Source organism: Canis aureus, chromosome 29 (genome assembly GCF_053574225.1).
Source record: "Canis aureus isolate CA01 chromosome 29, VMU_Caureus_v.1.0, whole genome shotgun sequence".
Taxonomy (NCBI): Eukaryota; Metazoa; Chordata; class Mammalia; order Carnivora; family Canidae; genus Canis; species Canis aureus.
The window spans coordinates 15892174-15911873 of NC_135639.1; the positions used below are offsets into that span (position 1 = coordinate 15892174).

At 42.2% G+C, this 19700-nt stretch overlaps 1 protein-coding gene across 11 annotated transcripts in view; it reads left to right on the top strand.

Annotated features, from left to right (window-relative positions):
* The window catches only part of ABLIM1 (actin binding LIM protein 1), a 283821-nt gene that overhangs the window by 167360 nt on the left and 96761 nt on the right, over positions 1 to 19700 (top strand). For all 11 annotated transcript variants that reach the window (XM_077877526.1, XM_077877525.1, XM_077877532.1 and 8 more), the window contains one exon: positions 3523 to 3632. In XM_077877526.1, coding sequence (XP_077733652.1) covers positions 3523 to 3632 — 110 coding nt within the window. The remainder of the gene's footprint in view (positions 1 to 3522; positions 3633 to 19700) is intronic.

The window sequence follows — 19700 nt, forward strand, 5'->3', positions numbered from 1 at the left end:
ATTTTAACAGTCTTAGTCAAAAAGTAATTTAGTTGGGAAATTTACACGTGATGTCCTCTGCTAAGTAATATGATTTTAAGTGGCTTGAAACCAAGTGTGAAAGGAGCTCTAGGTCTTGAAACATTTTGAGCAATGGAAACACTAGGAGGAAATGGCACAACTGCTTGGAAAGATAAAGCTTATTTAGAAGTAGAAGTTCATATGCATGTGTGTTTAAAAATAGTCTTATTTACTCTGTGGCAGAGAGCTGGGCAAATTCTGCCTCATGGCCCAAATTAGCCCCAATACCTGTCTTTGTAAATAAAGTTTTATTGAGACACAGCCACACCCATTTGTTTGCACATGGCTGCTGATGGCTGCTTTCAAGCTACTGTGGCAAAGTCAAGTAGTTGTGACAGACATCGTAGGACCTGCAGAATCTAAATAAGTTTTTACAGTCTCAACTTTCAGGAGGAAAAGTCGACCAACCCCTGCTCTCTAGGCTTCTGTCCTCTAGCAGAGTTAAATCTTAACTGCACAAACCAGCTTGGTTAAAATGATTAGTCAGAAGAAGGAAAGTATGTGAAATGTGAGTGGGGAAAGGTGGTGGTTTCATTGTTGATGTCTTCCACATGCTACATGTTCTAGAACTTAAGATGGCTTTGCTTCCTGTAGCAAGGAGAGTCACCAACAAGGGTCAGCTACTTTACTGATCTGTCCTAATCGGGCGGTCCCATTCCTTTTGGTGTGCTATTGATGGCTATGTGCTCCATTTTGCTGCACCTTTGTCAAAACAAAAGTTCAGAGGAGGTGTTTTGCTTTGTTATACAGCATTTCGTGTTCCTAGGCCAGAGAGATCTAAACTCTAGAAAGGTAAACTTCATTTTATCTAATTAGCTAACAAGGTAATGCTCACAAATGAACCATATCAGATTTAGATGGAGTATTCATGGTAAAATTATTGTAATGACTTTTTATAACTATTAGTCCATTTCTCAGTATATCTTTTTAAATCCTAATTGTAAAATTCTGGATTATTGAGCTGAAAATTTTTCTGAATTTAATCCAAAGCAAAATTTTCTCTTGACCTCTCCCCTTTCAGTCTGCGCTCCCCCCAGCCTGGTTGAAAACCCTTGGCTGGCATTTGAGAATCCCACGTTCTAGTCCTGCTTCCCAGACTATGGGAATTAACTTCTCCAAGGCAATTGCTTCATCTGTAAGTAGGAAGCTATGGACTAGAACTGAGTGGTTCCCCAAACCAGGATGAGCATTGGACTCCTCGCCTGGGAAAGGTCTCTTCACAAATCCCTGTTTCTAGCATTTCCCCCCAACTCTTCTGCTGATCTAGTAGTTTCTGGAGGGCTCCCAAATATGGTGCCACTCAGCCAGGTTGGAAGCCCTGGCCCAGATGAACTCTAAGAGCCCTCCTGATCCTGGCCTCAAGAGATCTTTGCTTTAAGGTCGGCGGTGAAGGACAGACATCTATTAGTGATAGGCCCATCTTTGGACGTTTGAGCCAGCCAAGAGGTACTCCCTGTTGCGACCAGCGTGCTGTTGCTGTCACTGCTGACTGATGATATTCCCCCTACAGTGGAGGCCTCCCGTGTGGGTGACAGACTGCATTCGTATCCTCTACCCCTCTTGGCAATTCTGTGAAGTCAGCCAAGAATTAGTATCCCTAATCACGAGTGACTCTGAGTCTTGGGGTTTAAGGGACTTTCCCCAGGCTAACGCTGCAAGGCTAAGATTTGAACTCTGGTTTCCCAACTCCAAATCCAGTCCCCTTGTTTATACACGTTCACACAGGTAACAGAAGGAAGTGAACCCACGTGGGCAGAGGGCACAGTGGGCAGAAGGGGGCCATGTGTAAAATCACAAAAGCCAAGTTCAGAAGGGCTGGCCCCGTGCTGAGAACCAGAGTCTGGCTTATTCCCTAGTGGATCCAGGTGGGATTCAAGTCTAAATGAACAAGCTCTGCTCAGAGGCAAGAGAGGAGGCTAGGCTGCACAATTGCAAGGGGAACTCATGCTCGGGGGCATGCATTTTGAGGTCCACACCTGAGACAGAGGACTTCCTTAAATGCTGGGCCCCAGGAGCCTCACGGGCCTCACCCCGATCAGAGGCCTGTATTTGTTGTGCTGTGGTCTCCTAACTCCTGATACCCCCTCATAGAGCAGACTGGGGGCTCGTCTGGGTTTCGTGGATGAAGCAAGAGGCCCACTGGCATCCAACAGAGCACAATTTGGATGGTTAAAGATAGAGAAGTCCTGGATTGGTGGATGCCACCGGCACCTGCCTGTGGCCTGGTCTCCCCCAAGCTGGTCAATCCAGGCAGGTCACTTAACCTTTCTGGGCCTTATCCGAACAATAGGAAGTTAACACAGCACCAGGAGGGGAAAAGAGCCCGATTCAGCTCAGCACTTGCAGAATGAAGGGGCGGGGGAGTGTGAGGGCCTGTAACTCTCCTGGGGGACTCGCATGAAGCACATCTGTGGAGTCGTTTTAAGCCCAAATTTACTACCTGTGCGTGCATTACGGTTAATGACCAACTGTTAGGCAGCCCACGGGCCACTTAAAGGGGGGCTAACAGCTGGGAAAGTAAAACTCCTATCAAGGCGCTGGAGTTTGTTCTTAAGTAATTGCTTCTGACTCAGATGTGCGGGGATGTTTTGCTTGTGAGTTTTACATTTCCTAACTGACAGCATCACACATTTGAAAACTCACATTAATGAAGAGTATGGGCAAATTGCCAATTACAAGTAAGCAGGCGTGGAAAGTGTCACATGCTTCTTTGTTAATGACTTTTCTTTTTGAAAAGCTACCTGCCTGCTGAACTGGCAGGAGAAGAGACTCGTAACCTACGTGCAGGGGCAGTGTTTTTGCAAAATGTTATTGCTGCCTGATGCAAAAAGGAAATTATCTCTCTGCAAAGAAGCTAATAGGTTTTTATTTTTTTAAAGTTTTTAGAAACTAATCATTTTTAAACAGGTGTTTACAGCAGTCTTGTACTGCTCACCGGGTGTGAGGTCTCTAGCCCTGAAACATCCAGCTCACCCATTCAGATGTCCAGAACAAAGTCTACTTAGGCACGAACACCACCAACGTCCAGGGAAGGGAAGGAGTTAATGCTTGACCTGTCATCAGTTCTCTGGGGAGGGGCCCCTAAGCTTGAAAAGGAATGTATGGCATTTGAAATATTTCTTCTTGAAGGATTTTCCATTTAGAAAATGGAAAATTTTTCCTGTGTGTACCTGGCAAGGTGACTTGTTGGAACATCCCTCCACTAATGAGTAGAGGTAAATCGTTCCATTTTACTGTCTGGGTTGCTGGGAGAAGTGGTGCGTTCTCCTTTCTCGAAATGAGGCATGTTTATTTGTTTGGAGTATACCCAGCTGGCTAGCTTGGTTAAGACTGCATTTCAGACATTCTGGGTGGTGCTCCTCAAAGAAATGGATTGGCACGGGAGGGCGGCCAGCAGGAGGAGTAAGGGAAAGAAATTAAATTGTTGGAATAACCTTGAGGGCAATGTCTTTCTATCTCCAGGCGCCCCTTTCCACCCGGAGACCGAGTCACCTTCAATGGGAGAGACTGCCTCTGTCAACTGTGTGCACAGCCAATGTCATCCAGCCCCAAAGAAGCCTCCTGCTCCAGCAGTAAGTGCCCCAATCACCCATTGACATGGGTTCCTCATTGCTCAGACATAGCTTAGGCGAGTGCCTGCCTTTCTGTGAAGCCACTAGCTGGAGCTGCACATAGTCGTGTCCGAGGCATTTGCAGTTGTAAAATGTCAAGCCTTCACTAAAACCCCGTGAGAAGTGAGAAGCAGTGAGAAGCATCTCCCTTATTTCAAAAAGACATAAGTAGAATTGGACCTCAAACTGTACATTCTGAGAGTAAATGAAGGAAAAGGAATGATAAAACTTTCTATGAGAAATGCTTGTTCCCTAGTCATGGAGGTTGAGATGTGCAGACATTTGGCAGTGAAGTGATGGATAAGCTCTGGGTATCAAAAAAGCTGTGCCCACTGGGCCTAGGACAGCTGTGATGACTTATACTTACCCTTAATTCTTTATATCTGTTATCCTTAAGTATTTATGCACTTGGAGGGTTTCCGACACATCTTTATTGAACAGATGATTTGCCTAGCAGCTACAATGTGTGATGTGGTTCCCACCGGGGATACAGGTGCAAACAAAAACTCAGCATCCTTGGGAAGCTTCCTCTTTTTAAAAAAAAAAAAAAAATTTTATTTATTTATTCATGAGAGACACACAAAGAGCGAGGCAGAGACATAGGCAGAGAGAGAAGCAGGCTTATGCAGGGAGCCCGATGTGGGACTCAATCCTGAGACCCCAGGATCATGCCCTGGGCCGAAGGCAGGTGCTCAACCTCTGAGCCACCCAGGCATCCCAGGAAGCTTACTTTCTAGCAGAAACAGGCAAGTGATAAATGCATACACAAAAATATCTAGTATCTAAATTAAAGCAGGAATAAAATGCAGGGTAAAGGGGCTGCATCTATATGAGGCATCAGAGGAGACCTCTCAAAAGGTGACGCCCAAGGAGACTCTAATAAAATGTGGGAATAAGTTCTAGATATGTCTGTCATGGGATTTGCAATTCTTTATGATGAGGTCTTGGCTTCCATGTGGGAATCTGGAGAAAACTAACTTGCCCGGAAACTTGCCCCCAGCTAACTTCTTTCCCTCGTAGTGCCAGCACTGCTTCTTCTAGTAAATAACGTTGGATAAGTCAGTTAACTTTTAAGTGAGATGTATCCTGGTTTTTGGCACCAAACAATGAAACTTTCCTTCCGCTTCCTTCGTGGGGCATGAGGAAGTAGACCAGAGGTTTGCCTTGCTTTCTGTGGATTTTGCCAATCTTTGGGAGATCTGGAACAAACTCTATTGGGCCCCTCCAGTCTCCATATACAAGAATGAAATAAGCCACTTCTGCTCTGGAGTTGGAGTTGGAGGAGTGCTTCTGTGCACTCCATAGCAGTGATTCCAAATCTTTTTGTTAAAGAAGAAGAGTCCTTATACCGTTTTCAAGAATAATGTTCTGACCAAAGTATTTGCATAGAAATTGGATTTGACGGTTGGGAGGAAAGAAGAAAATAAATGTATTAGTGCATCTTATTCAACACGACCAGATCCTTAGCATATGAACTTATATGCCCTGCTGATAAATAATAGCAGCCTGAACAGGACAAGAGCTGCAAAGCAAGGCTCAGCCCTGCACCCTTAGGAGGGTTTCAAATGCTTCACACTTCTTACCTACCCTACCCCAAGCAGGTCACTGGGGCTGTGAGCTGGAGTGGGAATAGTCACCCCACTGTTTGGGAGGGTCTACTTGGAAAGTACATTATCAAGAACTTTGGAGGAGCTTTTCAATCTAGTTAAGAAAAAGGAGATTTTATGAATCACAAGAAAGAATGACAGCTGCTAATAGGGGATCATGTCCAGGGGCCTATGATAGAAATGACTATCCTCAAATTCTGTAGAGTCCTTTAGTCCAACTGTCTTTTTTTTTTTTTTAAGTAAACTCTACATCCAGTGTGGGGGTTGAACTCATGACCCTGAGATCAAGAGTCCCATGCCCTGCCAACCGAGCCAGCCCATAACTTTCTTGATAGGTGAGGAAATTAGGGCCCACAGGCATATTTAAGGCCACACAAGCTGTCCCATAATAAGGCAGGATTAGAGGTGGGTCTTTTGAGTCCTGTGTTGAGGCTCTCTTTTGTTTCACCTCATACTCTCCCTTGTTTGTTTTAAGAAACAGAAGTAGATATTTTTAAAGGCTTCCTGTCCTCTCTGCCCATGCAATTTGGGAATGGGTTTTCTCATCACAATGTTGCCAAAATGGTTATTCCAATTTTTATTAAACATATTTAATATCTATATTTTCCATTTTATATGACACATGCACAGAAGGAAGAAATAAAAATAAATAAATAATAATGATAAATAAAAATAAAAATTTTAAATGTAAAAATGTGTATCCTACCCAAATTCATTATATCTTTAATGCTAGATATAATAACAATTGCATATGAGCACATTGTTAGACCAGATCATATTTTCTCCTTTGCTTTCAATGGGTGAAATCTATTTTCTCTGCAACTGCTTTGGTCAGAGCAGTTTTATTTTCAACAAGTACTTGTCTATTTAGATCAGTACTCAAATAACATTTATGGGGCATGTGGGTGTTTAAAAAGAGCTCTTATATGAGGATACACACATGCAAAATACCCAAGCTGGGCAGGCACACAAATACTAGCACAAGGGAATTCTCAGCAAGTTGCTGAAATTCACTAGAGCATAATTAGAAGACACTTGGTTGTTATTTGTAATTGTGTAAGAATTACCCTATACATGAAAACTATCCTGATGTGACTTTAATTCTTATTTTAAAAATTTCTTAAACTTGGCAGATCACCCTAAAAGCAAACAGTGAAATATATCATGGAGTCAATGACATATATCAGAGTCAAGGTCCTCTTTCTACTTTGGAATGTTCTTTCAGAAATGAATTTGCTCTTCTGAACTGTGATTTTATTTCACGTCCAGTGGCTGGTTTCCCATCATCACTGAATAGGAGGTGAAAGTGTGAGAGGATGAGAAGTGAAGGTGGTCAGCAGAAGCTAAGTCAATGACGCAATGAGAATTCATACAAAACAGTGTCTGCTTGAGCTTCCTGGATAGAGATCCAGTTTCTGCATCCAGAGCCAGCCCAGAGCTGCCTCATCTATACTGATCTGGTTTAGAGAGGACTCCCAGTGGCGTGCCTGTGACCTCATGGTGCTTCCTTCCACCTTGTAATCATTTCTTAATCTTTAGATTTAATTTGTCTTCTTCATCAGACACTCATATAGTACTCACTGTGGATCAGGTGCTGGTCCATGAATTTTAACTCATTTAAATCATGCAACCACCCACTAGGTTGTTACTAAAACTATCCCCTTTTCTTTTTTTTTTTTTTTTTTTTTTTTAAACTATCCCCTTTTCACAGAAGAAGAAACAAAGGGCCTTAGAGGTTACTTTGTCCAAGATGACACAGATGGTAAGCAGTGGAGCTGAGTTATAGGCGCAGGCTGTCTGGCTTCGGATGCCATGCTGGTGTCCCTGATGTCTCTTGCACAACGTAGGCATCACTGCTGAGCCTCAAGCGATGCCTGACTTCTCTGCACATATCCCCAAGTATCCTGTCCCCAAGGGCTATGCCCTTTCTACACGCCACAGCTGCCTTCCTTTGGTCGCCAGGTTTGATGAATGGAAACCATGAGGAAGTTATTCCTAGAAACTACTTCAATTAAAGATGATCGCCCCTAAATTAGTTAAAATTCTTGCTGCATCTGGTCTGATGCAATTTGAATTCAACAAGCAATAAACCTTCTATAATGTGAAAATAATAGTAAAAATTACCTCAAAGGGTTGTGATGAACATTAATTAAACTGCCTTTATATTAAAAAAAAAATCCTTTGTGTAGGTCCAGCTGATCCACACTTTAAAAATAAAAACTGACATCCAGAAGACACTAAAACCAACCAAAAGGTTACAGGCACTCCTCAAATGCTCACTTCTTTCCCAGTCTTCATATATCTGCCAGCAGTTGAGGAACTGGATTCCCATGGGTTAAGGAGCCATGTGAGGGAAATATGTGCACAGCAACTAGAGTGTAGAGAATTGGGTTTGGATTGTCATTTCCTGCACAGCTCCCATCTATTTCAGGCACCTGAGCAGGAGTGGGCTGCTGTCTACAATTACCCTTTCCATTTCAAAGGGTGTCTGACTAGTGTCTGATTGCGTGTGGGTTTGGTGGATTGACACGATGACCACCCACACACAAATACATCCAAACCCATCTTCCTCCCTCCTCCCCCCTCTGTGCAGCATTGTCATTATTCCAACTGCATTTGGAACTCCTACAGGTATCAGGGCAAATGCTCTACTTGGCCTGAATTTAAATCACTTTGGTTAAAGAATCATGTGTATGTTTTCAAAGAGGAGGAAGAACTTTTCCATTATTTTATGTTTCTTTTAATAGTTGCAAGATAATTTTTATTTTATCTTTATAAAGATAATCCTGCCAAAAATCATCTGTGGTTTGAGTGGGACTCCTCTATTGAGACACCTAGCAATAGGTGGGGTGGTGATGATCTGACACTGGTGTCTGACTGCCTGGGTCAGGTTCTAGCTCTGCCACTTGCTAGCATTCTTTTTACCTTTCCAGCTTCCATTGCCTTATCTGTAAAATGGGATGGTAATAATTACCTTGTAGGATTAAATTAGTACATATATGGCACTAATTTACGGGCATTAATTTTTGAGAATTTGTGTCAGACCATCACTACTTTTGTGACTCTTCTTTTTTCACTCTGCTCTTCATGATAGCTGTCTTTATCTGCTCATTTGATATTTTTTAAGATTTTATTTATCCACCTATGAGAGAGAGAGAGAGAGAGAGAAAGGCAGAGACACAGGCAGAGGAGAAGCAGGCTGCATGCCGGGAGTCTGATGCAGGACTCGATCCTGGAACTCCAGGATCACACCCTGGGCCAAAGGCAGGCGCTGAACCACTGAGCCCCCTAGGGATCCCCCTCGTTTGATATTTTCCACCAGTATAGAATCCAATGAAGGCAGGAGCACATCCACATGTTAGAGCCCCTGCATTGTTGAAGTCTGACTCATGGTGATGTATTTTATGGCAGGGTCTCCAAAATCAGATCTGCTTCTTCTTATTTAGACACTCTCTTCCTGTAAGAGTGAACGTATGGGTTCCAGACAGGTTGTGGTTGGTTCTAATCCCAGTTGTACCATGCACAGGCTGTATGGTCTTGAGAACCCAATCTCTGCCTCCATTTCTTTGCCTACAAAATGGGAAACAATAAAAGTTCATTTTTCAGTGATTTGTTGTGAGGACTTGTATAAGTAAAGTGTTTGAAAGATTCACGACATCTAATAAGCTCATGTGTGTATTAACCATTATTCTTTATGGAGGTTACAGGACTAGAGCTTGAGCTTAGAGATATTTAGAATCAGAAAGGAACAAAAGAAGGCAGCATACATAGCATAATAGTTAAGAATATGGCCTCTACATTTCAGAAAGCCTGAGTTGGACTCCTAATCCTCCCCCTTCTGAGCCAAGGAGCCTTGAACAAGTTATTTGATGCTTTAGAATCTTAGTGGTCTCATCTAAAAATTGGAAAGTAACTACTTCCAAGGGTTTTTATGAGAGTTGAGTGAGATACTGCAAGAAAAGACAATCTAAATGTGGAGAGGTTTCTTTTGAAAGTAATGCAAAGAGAAATGCAATAGACCAAAGACCTTGTTCTGTGTCCTGAGACTTGTCCTGGGAGGCCTTGAAGAGTTTGGCAATGTGGAGTTCCTGAGGGAAGCTTTTAACCTGGAGGATGACCAGATGAAAGCGATGTTCTAGAAAGGTTAAGATGATAATGGTGGTAGTAGCATGCAAAATCAATGATTTAGGGTCAGCGATCAGGGTTGGGGAGATCATTGATTGTGGGTAGAGGTAGAAGAGAGAAAAGATGAAGAGTGTGATTGTCAAAGAAAGATTATAGGTTGTCCGTCATTCATTCAACAAACATTTGAGTACCAACGATGTTCTAGCCAGTCAAATTCTTTATTATATAGCTAATATATTACTGTGAGACAGTTGTCACAACTGAGAAACCAACATTGGTACGTAACCTATTGCATTTTAGTTGTGCATATATATGCCCACCTCTACCACCAAGATAATGACCTCATTAATACAAGGACTATTTTTTTTCTCTTTCACAAGGTGTAGTACATAAAGCCCAACATCAGCATTTGGAAATTGAATCAAAGCCTTTTCTTTCTCAAAACAGGCAAATAACACTCTTCTCTTTTTAATGGGTTTAGGCATTCAACGGGCTCAGGTGGATTTAATGGGTTCAGGTGTTGGTAAAATAATGCCAACATTAGAATACAAATACAGAAAAGTTAAAAGGAGGAGATAAAAATAACGTGAAATCTCAAGACAGCATCTCTATGAACATTTTGGTGAACATTCTTCTGGATTTTGCTAAGTGCTATCGATATGTACAACTTTATATAAATTCTTTGCATAGCATTTTGTTCACATATCTTCTTTTCAAAAATCATTCCTTGTTTTGAGTGTCACACAAAAGATTGTAAGCCTTGAATCTGCTTGGGCCCCTTGGCAACAGGGTCAGTGCACATGTATCTTGACCAAAGCTGTGCTTCGCATTTCTATTAAGGCAGTTATTACCATATACTCCTGCTAGTTCTTTCTATGTTTTTCTCTCCTACCAGACTATGAGTTACTTAGTAACAAGGACGGTATATATTTTTTTGGTACCATGCACATAGCAAATATATAAATGTCCCTTTAGCTAGTGAATGGATGCCATCCCTGGAGGGCCTTTGAAGGACTCATTTTCATCTCCCAGGTCCAGAATGTTGAGTTCTGACTCCTGTTGACGCAGAGTGACACATCTTTTCACTTTACCAGAGACTCAATTGTCTCAGTTGTAAGAAAGGAAGAAAAGTTTGTTTTAATAGGGAATGGGTATGATTTATGGGGGAAAAAAAATAAAAGTGAATACAGAAAGTGCCTGAGGGAATGGAAAGTTAATGACATTTTGTTATTTGCTTTGTTTCACTAGATATGCCTCTTACATAATAAGACCCACACCTTGTAGCAATGTACCAGTAAAACTAGGATTTTAATGATTGGACCAGCATTCTTCAGTTTAATTTTAATTTTTCAGTTGGAGTAAAAATCTAACCGTGTATATCAGGAGTTGTATGTCCCTTTGGATTGTCCCAGAAGGATAGTTGAGAAATTGCTATTACTTGTAGTACTTGTCTCCAACAGGGAGGGAAGGAAGGAAATTATTTTCACTATATGAAAAAATTTCTTAACCATGTGTATATGTGTTACCTATTTAAAACAAAAGTAGATTAAAAATAAAATGATACTTATTTTACAAAATAAAATGAAAGACTTATTCCAGACTGAAGTCTTGGTGTACTTTGCCCTTGCTATGACCTTCAATGTGTACAGATTAAGTGACTGGTCACATGATGGAAGTCCTGAAATGGACACTCTACCCCTTCTTTCCTTCTTCCTGTCTCTGGAAGGGAGTAAATGAGTTGTTTGCTGATGAGTATAGAACCTAAGAAACTGATGTCAAGCTCAAGTGTGATTTCCCCTTTGGCAAGAGCTCGGGTATACTGAGTGACCATAGCCAGTTAAAGATTTATCAGAGAACTCCTCACCAGGTTAAAGTTTACAAGGAAATTAGGGAAACCAGTATAAGAAAAACCCTTCTTTTTCTTACATTTTCAATGAAGTGCAGTTCACATAACAAAGTGAACCATTTTGTTCATACCGATAAAGCAGTTATAAAGCAGTATAAGAAAAACCCTTCTTTTTCTTACATTTTTCAATGAAGTGCAGTTCACATAACAAAGTGAACCATTTTGTTCATACCGATAAAGCAGTTATTCCCTACTCAGTCCTCCCAAGCCCCTGGCAACTACCATTCTGCTGTCTGTGTCTGTGTATTTCCAGATTCTAAATATTTCATATAAATGGAATATATAAGTGACCTTTCATTTCTGTCTTCTCCCACTTAGCATAATGTTTTCAAGGTTCAGGGCAGCTTGGGTGGCTCAGTGGTTTAGTGCTGCCTTCAGCCCAGGGCCTGATCCTGGAGACCCGGGATCAAGTCCCACATCGGGCTCCCTGCATGGAGCCTGCTTCTCCTTCTGCCTGTGTCTCTGCCTCTCTCTCTCTCTCTCTCTCTCGTTCTCTCATAAATAAACAAAATCTTTATTTAAAAAAATGTTTTCAAGGTTCGCACAGCATTTACCAGTACTCCATTCCTTTTTATGGCCGAATAATATTCCATTACGTGGGTAGAACATGATTTGTTTATCCATTCATCCATTTGTTTATCCAACCTTTAGGATATGTCCTAAAGGTTCATTAACCTTTTGGCCATTATGAATAGTCCTGCTGTGAACATACATGGATGAGTATTGGTTTGAGCCCCGGTCTTTAATTCATTTGGGTCCTGGTACAATGTTAAGTAGGGTTTGCTAAAGACTATCCCAAATCTCAAAGGCAGTGGCTACCAATTTTCTAAATCTCCCCCAAAACTGTCAGGCTGGTGTCCCACTAATGTTCATATGTGGCAGGCTGTGGCATGAGCACCACAGAATGGCCACAGGTAGCAGCCTTCATCTGGGGTACCTTGTCTGCTCCCTCTCTTACTCTTTCTTCATTCCTTTTTCTACTTGTTTTCCTCCTCCATTGCTAGCCATAACTTGAGCAGAGAACTATTTCGTCCGGCTGGTAGAAGTCTGACCCCCAGTTTTCTACACCTTGTCCAGCAGAGTATCAGTAGTGCTGAGGACTCAGGCTTTGAACTTCAAACATCTTAGTTCTGTCTTCCTATACAAATATGTCTAACATAACATCCCTTTTGAGGGATGGCTCAGGGATCAAACAATGTTTATGAGACATGTCTGGATTACACATTGTAAGCAGAAAGAACTGCTCCAAGCCACAGAGAAGTGCTGGTGGAATCATGTGCTGGGTGAGTAGTCATTTATCATGGCAAGGGTGCCCAGTCCAGTGAGACTGTGGCCTGAACTCCACCTCTGCAGGTTGGAAGTCAGTATCCTTGAGGCTACCATGTGACCATAGCCTTTTCCAAGAGCATCCATGATTGGGTGGTGTTTGGCTTTGTTCCCATGACTCCCCAACTTCCTCTTACTGTCCTGGTGGCGTTTTCAGTCAAAAGAGAATCCAACTTATGATCTCCAGTGAATCCCTGTGATGTGTGCATCATCAGAAATTATGCTGAGCAACCATGTGAAACAAATTCAGACTGACAGTGCAGAGGAAAGGCCCAAAAAGCAGTGAACCTTTGGGCCTGCCCTCCACCAGCTGGGCTTTTGAAATTGTTAGTTGGAAATTTGGAGGTTGTGATTGTCCTTATTAGGATGGTGGTTTATTCCATGAATATAGCTACCCCTCCATTTTTTTAGTTCTGGTTCTGAAAACATGCATGTGAACATGCATGCACACACACAGAGTTCTCTTTGATAGGACCATAAACCTACAAATTAGAGCAGATGACAAAATAGTATTAATGTTCTATGCTAATAGTTTATTTCCCATCAAAGAATCTCATCACATTTCTAGGAAATACAAGCATGTTATAATTTTTCAAATTTCTTTAATGTATTATTTATTTGAGAGAGAGTAGGAGAGGGAAGAGCAGAGGAGAAAGGACAAACGGACTCCATGCTGAGAGCAGAGCCCCATGTGGGGCTCGATCCCATGACCCTGTGATCATGACCTGAGCTGAAATCAAGAGTCAGACATTGAACCACCTGAGCCACCCAGGCACCCCAGCATGGTATAGTTTTTATTTGTAGCTCAGAGAATGGAAGATAAGTTGTTTAGGAGATTCTTGTGTAAAGCAGTGGACACTGTCTGTAAGCAGATGTTAAAGTTCCCAACTTCTAACCTGTTTTCAGTAACCTTCCCAAAGGATGTGCTCTATTCCATAAATGCATAGTGTCAAGTGTCTGGCATCCTCCCTGTATATAAGACCCCCACATCCTTCACCGTGTTGCAAGCAGGCCGTGGGAGACTAAGTGAGAAATAAGGTCCTTTGGAACCAATATTGAATCCAGTACTGAGTGCCGTGGCATGTTTATGGGTCATTCAAAGCCATCATTGAAGGGAATTAGCAGAGATTCTCAGACTCTCCATTCCAATGCTTTTGGGGTGCAGATCTGGGTTGATTCCAAGTCCATGACAGACTGTGTTCTATTTCTTTGATGTTTATCGTGCTAGCAGCATTAGCTTTGAGGTTCCTGCTTAGTAAATTCATAATTAATGGAGAGGAAAAGCAAGCAAGCTGGTTCTTTTAATTTCCCATTCAGATCCTGGTCCTGAATATGGGGAAAACATACACAAATCCTAGTTTTAGGAGAGGGCTTCTTGACCTTGAGAATTCATAATAACTCCTAACAGAATTCTGTGAATACTGGTTTAGGGATTAGAATTGGGAGTTTCAAATGTGTAAATGGTCTATATTTGTAAAAATTATGAACAAATTAACTGAAATTCTTTAAGTATATATGATACACAGTTTAAAAGAAGGAAAGATAGGATTTGGAGGACTTGGAAAAAGGCTTGCTGCCAGACCTGCCCTCAGCTTTCCTAATGAAGGCTGATAATCTGTTGCTATTATGGCCCACGAAAACTTGTTTGTTGTGCAGTATTGTTTTCCAAAGACAACAAGAACCTTCACTTAAAATAGCAGGTCCGGGGCTGCTCTGGCTTGTGATGTTTCCATCATGGCCATCAAGACAGCAAAGGGACATGAGATGTTATGGAAAAATCTGGTTCAAGGTTACATGGTGGCACATAACCTTTTAAAGTAGTTCATTTTTAGTGATTTGAGATATGAATTACTTATAGCACTGAGACCCCTTTGGCCATAGAGTGGCAAGTACATTGTACCTGTATGAACATTCTTACTCCCCCACCACCACCACCACCACCACTCCCACCAGTATTTATCTTGTGACTTCATATTGCTTTTTTGGCTAATGGCAGCATAGAATTTCAGAAGTCAGTGCTTTTTTAAAAAACTAATTCGTGAGACGTGCTTATTACCCCAACACATTTGCAGCTTCGTATTGTGCTTTAGCCTCTTTCTACCCCTTCTTAGGTTGACCCTGCACCCTTGGTATTTGCCATGACATGCTAAAAAAGAACTTGGTGACTTGGTTTAATTTTTTTTTAAAACTGGACTGTGGACAGTCAATATTTGTTAACTCATAGAGGTCTGGTTTGAAACCTGACCACACTGAACAGCCCAGGTGATGAAAGTAAATCACCATTCAACAGTATCAACTCGTTAGATTGATGTTCCTATCACTACTAAATACAATGTGGCCTTTCTTGGCAAGGAAAGGTTTTCAAATACCCAAGTCCTTTATATCTTAAAGACATTTAAACTCTAGGCCAACTCTTATTTAAAAAATAATAATAACACAAAGAGAGTCTGGGTTTTTTTTTTTTAAATCTATGGATTGCAAACTGAAGTGCCTACAGAAAAGTCCAAGCTAAGAACCGGAGTTCCCAGGTCAGCTCAAAAGTGACAACGGGTAGCAATTGACATTTAGATTGTGTAGGGATAGGAACCCTAGCAAACTGGAACTATCTCTTCTGTTTAAAGTGGGCAACCACCACATACCTCCAAAGCATTATTCCCATGAAGGAATCCATGTGTCAGAGGCTGATCTGACATGTGTTGAAGACTTGTGTCAAAGGCAGCTTGCTAACCTAAGAGAATCAGGTCACTCTTCTCTTGCGTCCTTTTTCTCCCCCTCTTTTGGATAGAATAGCTATTCTCCAGCATCCTACCTTCACCATTTTATCACACAGATAATGAGAAATCTGTATCCTGTAGGAAGAGTTAAATGACAAGATCCAGCATCATTAAATTCAGGATCTCAAGTTAGCCAAACTCTGGAACTTAAATTTGGGTTTGGTTTGGTTTTTCCTTGAAGCTCTTTAGATTGGGTCCTGGCCAGGGATAAAGTGTCTCTACTTAACGGTCTATTAAAAGGACGCCACTTGAATATTTTATAGGGTCTCCAAAGTCTTACTCTACTTTCTAATAATAACAATCTAAATATGAAATTATTTTGCTTCTGTTTATTTTTCATCCCCATGTATAGCCTTGAACTTGTCTGCTAATCTTCAGTTGATGACAAATAGAGTTTCTGTTTCATTATTATTTTTAAAAAAGGATTCCAGGGAAAGCTGGAATTGGAGCTTGTATGGGTGACAGCTTAAATACTGAAACTTGATTTCTTTTTTATTCTTAATTTTTAACATTTTTTTCAGTAAAGTAAGGAAATACTCAGAACTGACCCCAACCCCCTGTGAACATTTTATAACATCCCAAGATGTCTGCAAGCATCAGTTAAATGAGGAAAGTCTCTCTCTGGCTCCTTTTACAATCTACATACCAATTATTTATTAATAATAAATACTTATTATTTATTTTCAAAACAATTCTCTACTTATGCAGTCTCTCTGCTCCAGTGAACACCTCGTGCTCTGATTCCATCCTGGCTGTTTTTTCCCACTGGCAGCTCAAGAGATGATAACCAGGAAAACAACCCCACAAGTGGAGGTTCAGGTTCAGAGAAGCCCTGTAAGCTATAAAGGCCTGAATTCACGTGCCTTTGAGAACAGAAGATTCACACCGTGCAGTTAATTGGACTGTTCAGCTGTGTGGCTGTGTGCAAAGCCAAAGCCCACCCTGGATCTTAGTATCCTGTGTGGAAAGTAAAGCATTTGCATCAAACCAGTCTTGAAGGTGCCTCTGGCTCTCAGATGCTCTGTGATCTGTAAAATGCAGGTGATCACTGCCCTCCCAGGTTAGCAGAAGCCCTGAGAGTGGGGGAGAGAACGGACACACCAGACCTTTCAAAAGTCAAAAGCTGAATAAAAACTGTAATAATAGTAATGATAATGATTACTATAATGATTAATATAATGATGGTGGTGGTGGTGGTGATGGTGATGGTGGTGGTGGAACCACAGAGACCAAAGTGCCTTCTCCAGAGGCTGATGGTGGGCCTTGCCAATTTGATACGGAGAAGAGGAAATTCAGGTTTTGTGAGATGATTGGACCTGTGAAAACAGACGTACATGCACCCACACTCTCCAGTCCTCATGGCAGCCCAGGAAGCTAGGTACTGCCAACCTGCACATTCTACAGATGGAGATACCGAAACTCGGTGGTTACCTAGCCTGCGCAAGGCCCCTCCACTCAGTGTCAGAGCTGGACTTCTACTCCAGGTCTCTCTGCCTCCAAAGTCCTTGACTGCTGGGAAATGCACCATTTGTGTATACAACAGGCCAAAGCACATGTGCGACATATGCGACATAACGATGAGCAGCCTTATTTTTCCCTGTCATGAACTTGTATTATCCTTGATCAGAGTTCCCTTTCCTACCCTAATCATATCTTACACAGATCCCACAGCTTTCTGGTCTTCAGCCCCTAGAAATCCAAGCTGGTTGAAAACTTGATTCTCATGTGTGTTTGAGAGCTGCATCCTTTCACAGCTCAGACCTGACCCCAACTGGAGACCTACAGTGGGCACAATCTCTCTTTCACTCTGCATTTACTTCCTTCCTGTCCTGTGGCTCCTTGGTGGGCCAGGCAGGGATATTTCTTATGGAGGTGCACTTTGAGTTCTTTGACAAAAGCATGTAATTTCTGGTTAACCTCTTGCAACAAGCTCTCCCTACCTCCCCAGCCTCAGGTCCTGCTCCCATGTAGTCTCCTAGCCTCTTATTAATGAAGTCCCCCACTCCCAGCAGGCAGCTTTCTCCAGTGGGTTCATTCTAGATGCTTGGGTGTGGGTACCAGCAGCAGGACATAAGTGCATCCCCCAGTGAGCCAAATGGTGGGAGTGCACACCATTCCCACTCCATCCTCTCCTTAGCCTGCCATTGCCAGGGGAAGGGAGAGGTCTCTAACCAGCTTCCTGTCTTCCAAATTCAGCAGACTCTAGATTTCTCTATTTGTGAATGCTTCCAAGCTTCAGGACATTCAAACCAGTTTGTTCCAAGAACTCTAACATCAAGCTTCTCATGGACCCATAGTAGCTGTAGGGCCTGAGCTTCCCCACTCAGTAAACATCTAGGTCCTTCTCCCAAGGTCCTCTAATCCCTGTCACAGCAGAGGGGAGAGAACACCACCACACTCCTGCTGTGTGGCCAGCTCCCTGGTGTCTCCGTTATGTGTTTTAAAATTTCTGATTCTCAGAGGTAAGTAGGGAATAGGGGTTGGTAGTCATCAGGTGAACTCTACTGTCTCTTGGAAAGTCCTACAAGGATATTCTTGGCACCTTTCTTTGGGAGACGGAATATTTATCACCATTATCTTCAGCTCTGAGACCATGGCCTAAAGCACTAGGAAGATCCCTCTTCTGTTTTCTGAAAGCTTTGATCCCAGATGAGTAGCTACTGTGAATGCAATGCCCACCTTCATTAATGGTTCTGGGCATGAATGAAGCCTGCAGGCCTAGGAAGGTGGGGATAGGAATTTAATTATCACCTGGTTTTCTTTTCTAGAGCTCCATCTGCTCAGCCCTCTTCTCCAGAGAGGCATCTTCACAGAGGAAGACATATTTTTGGCCGTAGAAATAGTTCCCAAGGAGAACATAGGTATCCTTTCTGATAGAACCTTCAGAGCTGTTCAAGTGAGGACATCTTTCTTAGCTTGGAAACACAGGTTTTCCTGTGAGAGCCATTTTTCACCTTCTTCAACTTAAATATTTTCAAAGCCCAGGTATGCATGACCCAATGCCCCCCAGAAAAGAAAGAAAGAGACAGGATTCCTGTCCTCAAGGATATTTATTGCCTTGGAACAAAATGATACAAATATGGAACCAGGTGTGTCATTGGGTATTAGTTTAACTCAGACATAAGTAGCCAAATTCCTGCTCTTCTCTTGGCTCTTGGCACCAAGAATGAAAGGCTTGAGACAAGTGTTTATGGTTGTTGTTTTTCTCTTGCCACGTTTGGTGATTATTTGTTTTTGATGGAATACTGGCAGGTTGCTAGAGGGCTTGATTTCCTTGATGCTGCTCCATATTCACCTATTTCTGACTTCGGCAATAATTCCGGTGCCAATCACCAGCTTTCTATATTTATCGGCAGCTGCTTCAGTGATGTGGAAACAATTTTCTCAACAGCTGAAAACCATGAAGATACAGAGTAGGACATTTTGTACTTTATAAAAGAGCTTAGTTGGGATGAGCACAGGAAGAATGAACAATCCAGCACGAATCTTTTTGTCTCTGCGTCTTCTCCACTTTTCCCAGCGTGACATCAGGCTTAAGTGGAGAATTTATGGTTTTGTCCTGAGAGGAGTGAGTGGGTAGGTAGCCTCTGTGGCATATACCAGAATACTTTGAATCAGCCAGTGTGGGCCAGTATTCCACTTTCTAGGAGGTGGTCTTTGATTTGCTTGGTTTATGTCTTAAGGTTTGGGAGGAAGGAGGCTCATTCCTCAGCCTCTGCTTCCAGCCCCGTTTCACCAGCTGCCTAGCTCTAGGCATTCAGCATCCCATGATTGCTTCTCTATCAACCGTTATCAAAGTCAATTGCAGAATGAACATCTGCCCTCCATGGGACACTGCAGGGCGCAGAGGATCTGAGAGGTATGGGACACCACCTATGAGGTCAGAGGCTTCCAAACCACTAGGCATTTTGACTACCTGACTGAATAATAAATGGTACCATATCTACAAAGCCCTCCCATGGTGCCTGGTTCATCCAGAACAATCAGAAAAGTCGTCACCGCTCTCAAATTGTGTCTCAGCTGCTTTCAGAGCTCTGGGATATCTGGGCATTAATGTGCTTGTAAAGTGAACAAGACTCACCATCCAGGAACGTGCCTTCCAGTCTCACCTCTGCTCCTACCAAAGAAAGGTGGACCCACACTGAGAGGCGAACATGAACTAAGCATTCTTATAAATTTATTTTTTATTGGTGTTCAATTTGCCAACATATAGAATAACACCCAGTGCTCATCCCATCATTCTAAGTGTCCTGCAAAGCTCGTCACCAGTTGGCATTTCACAGAGACAGTA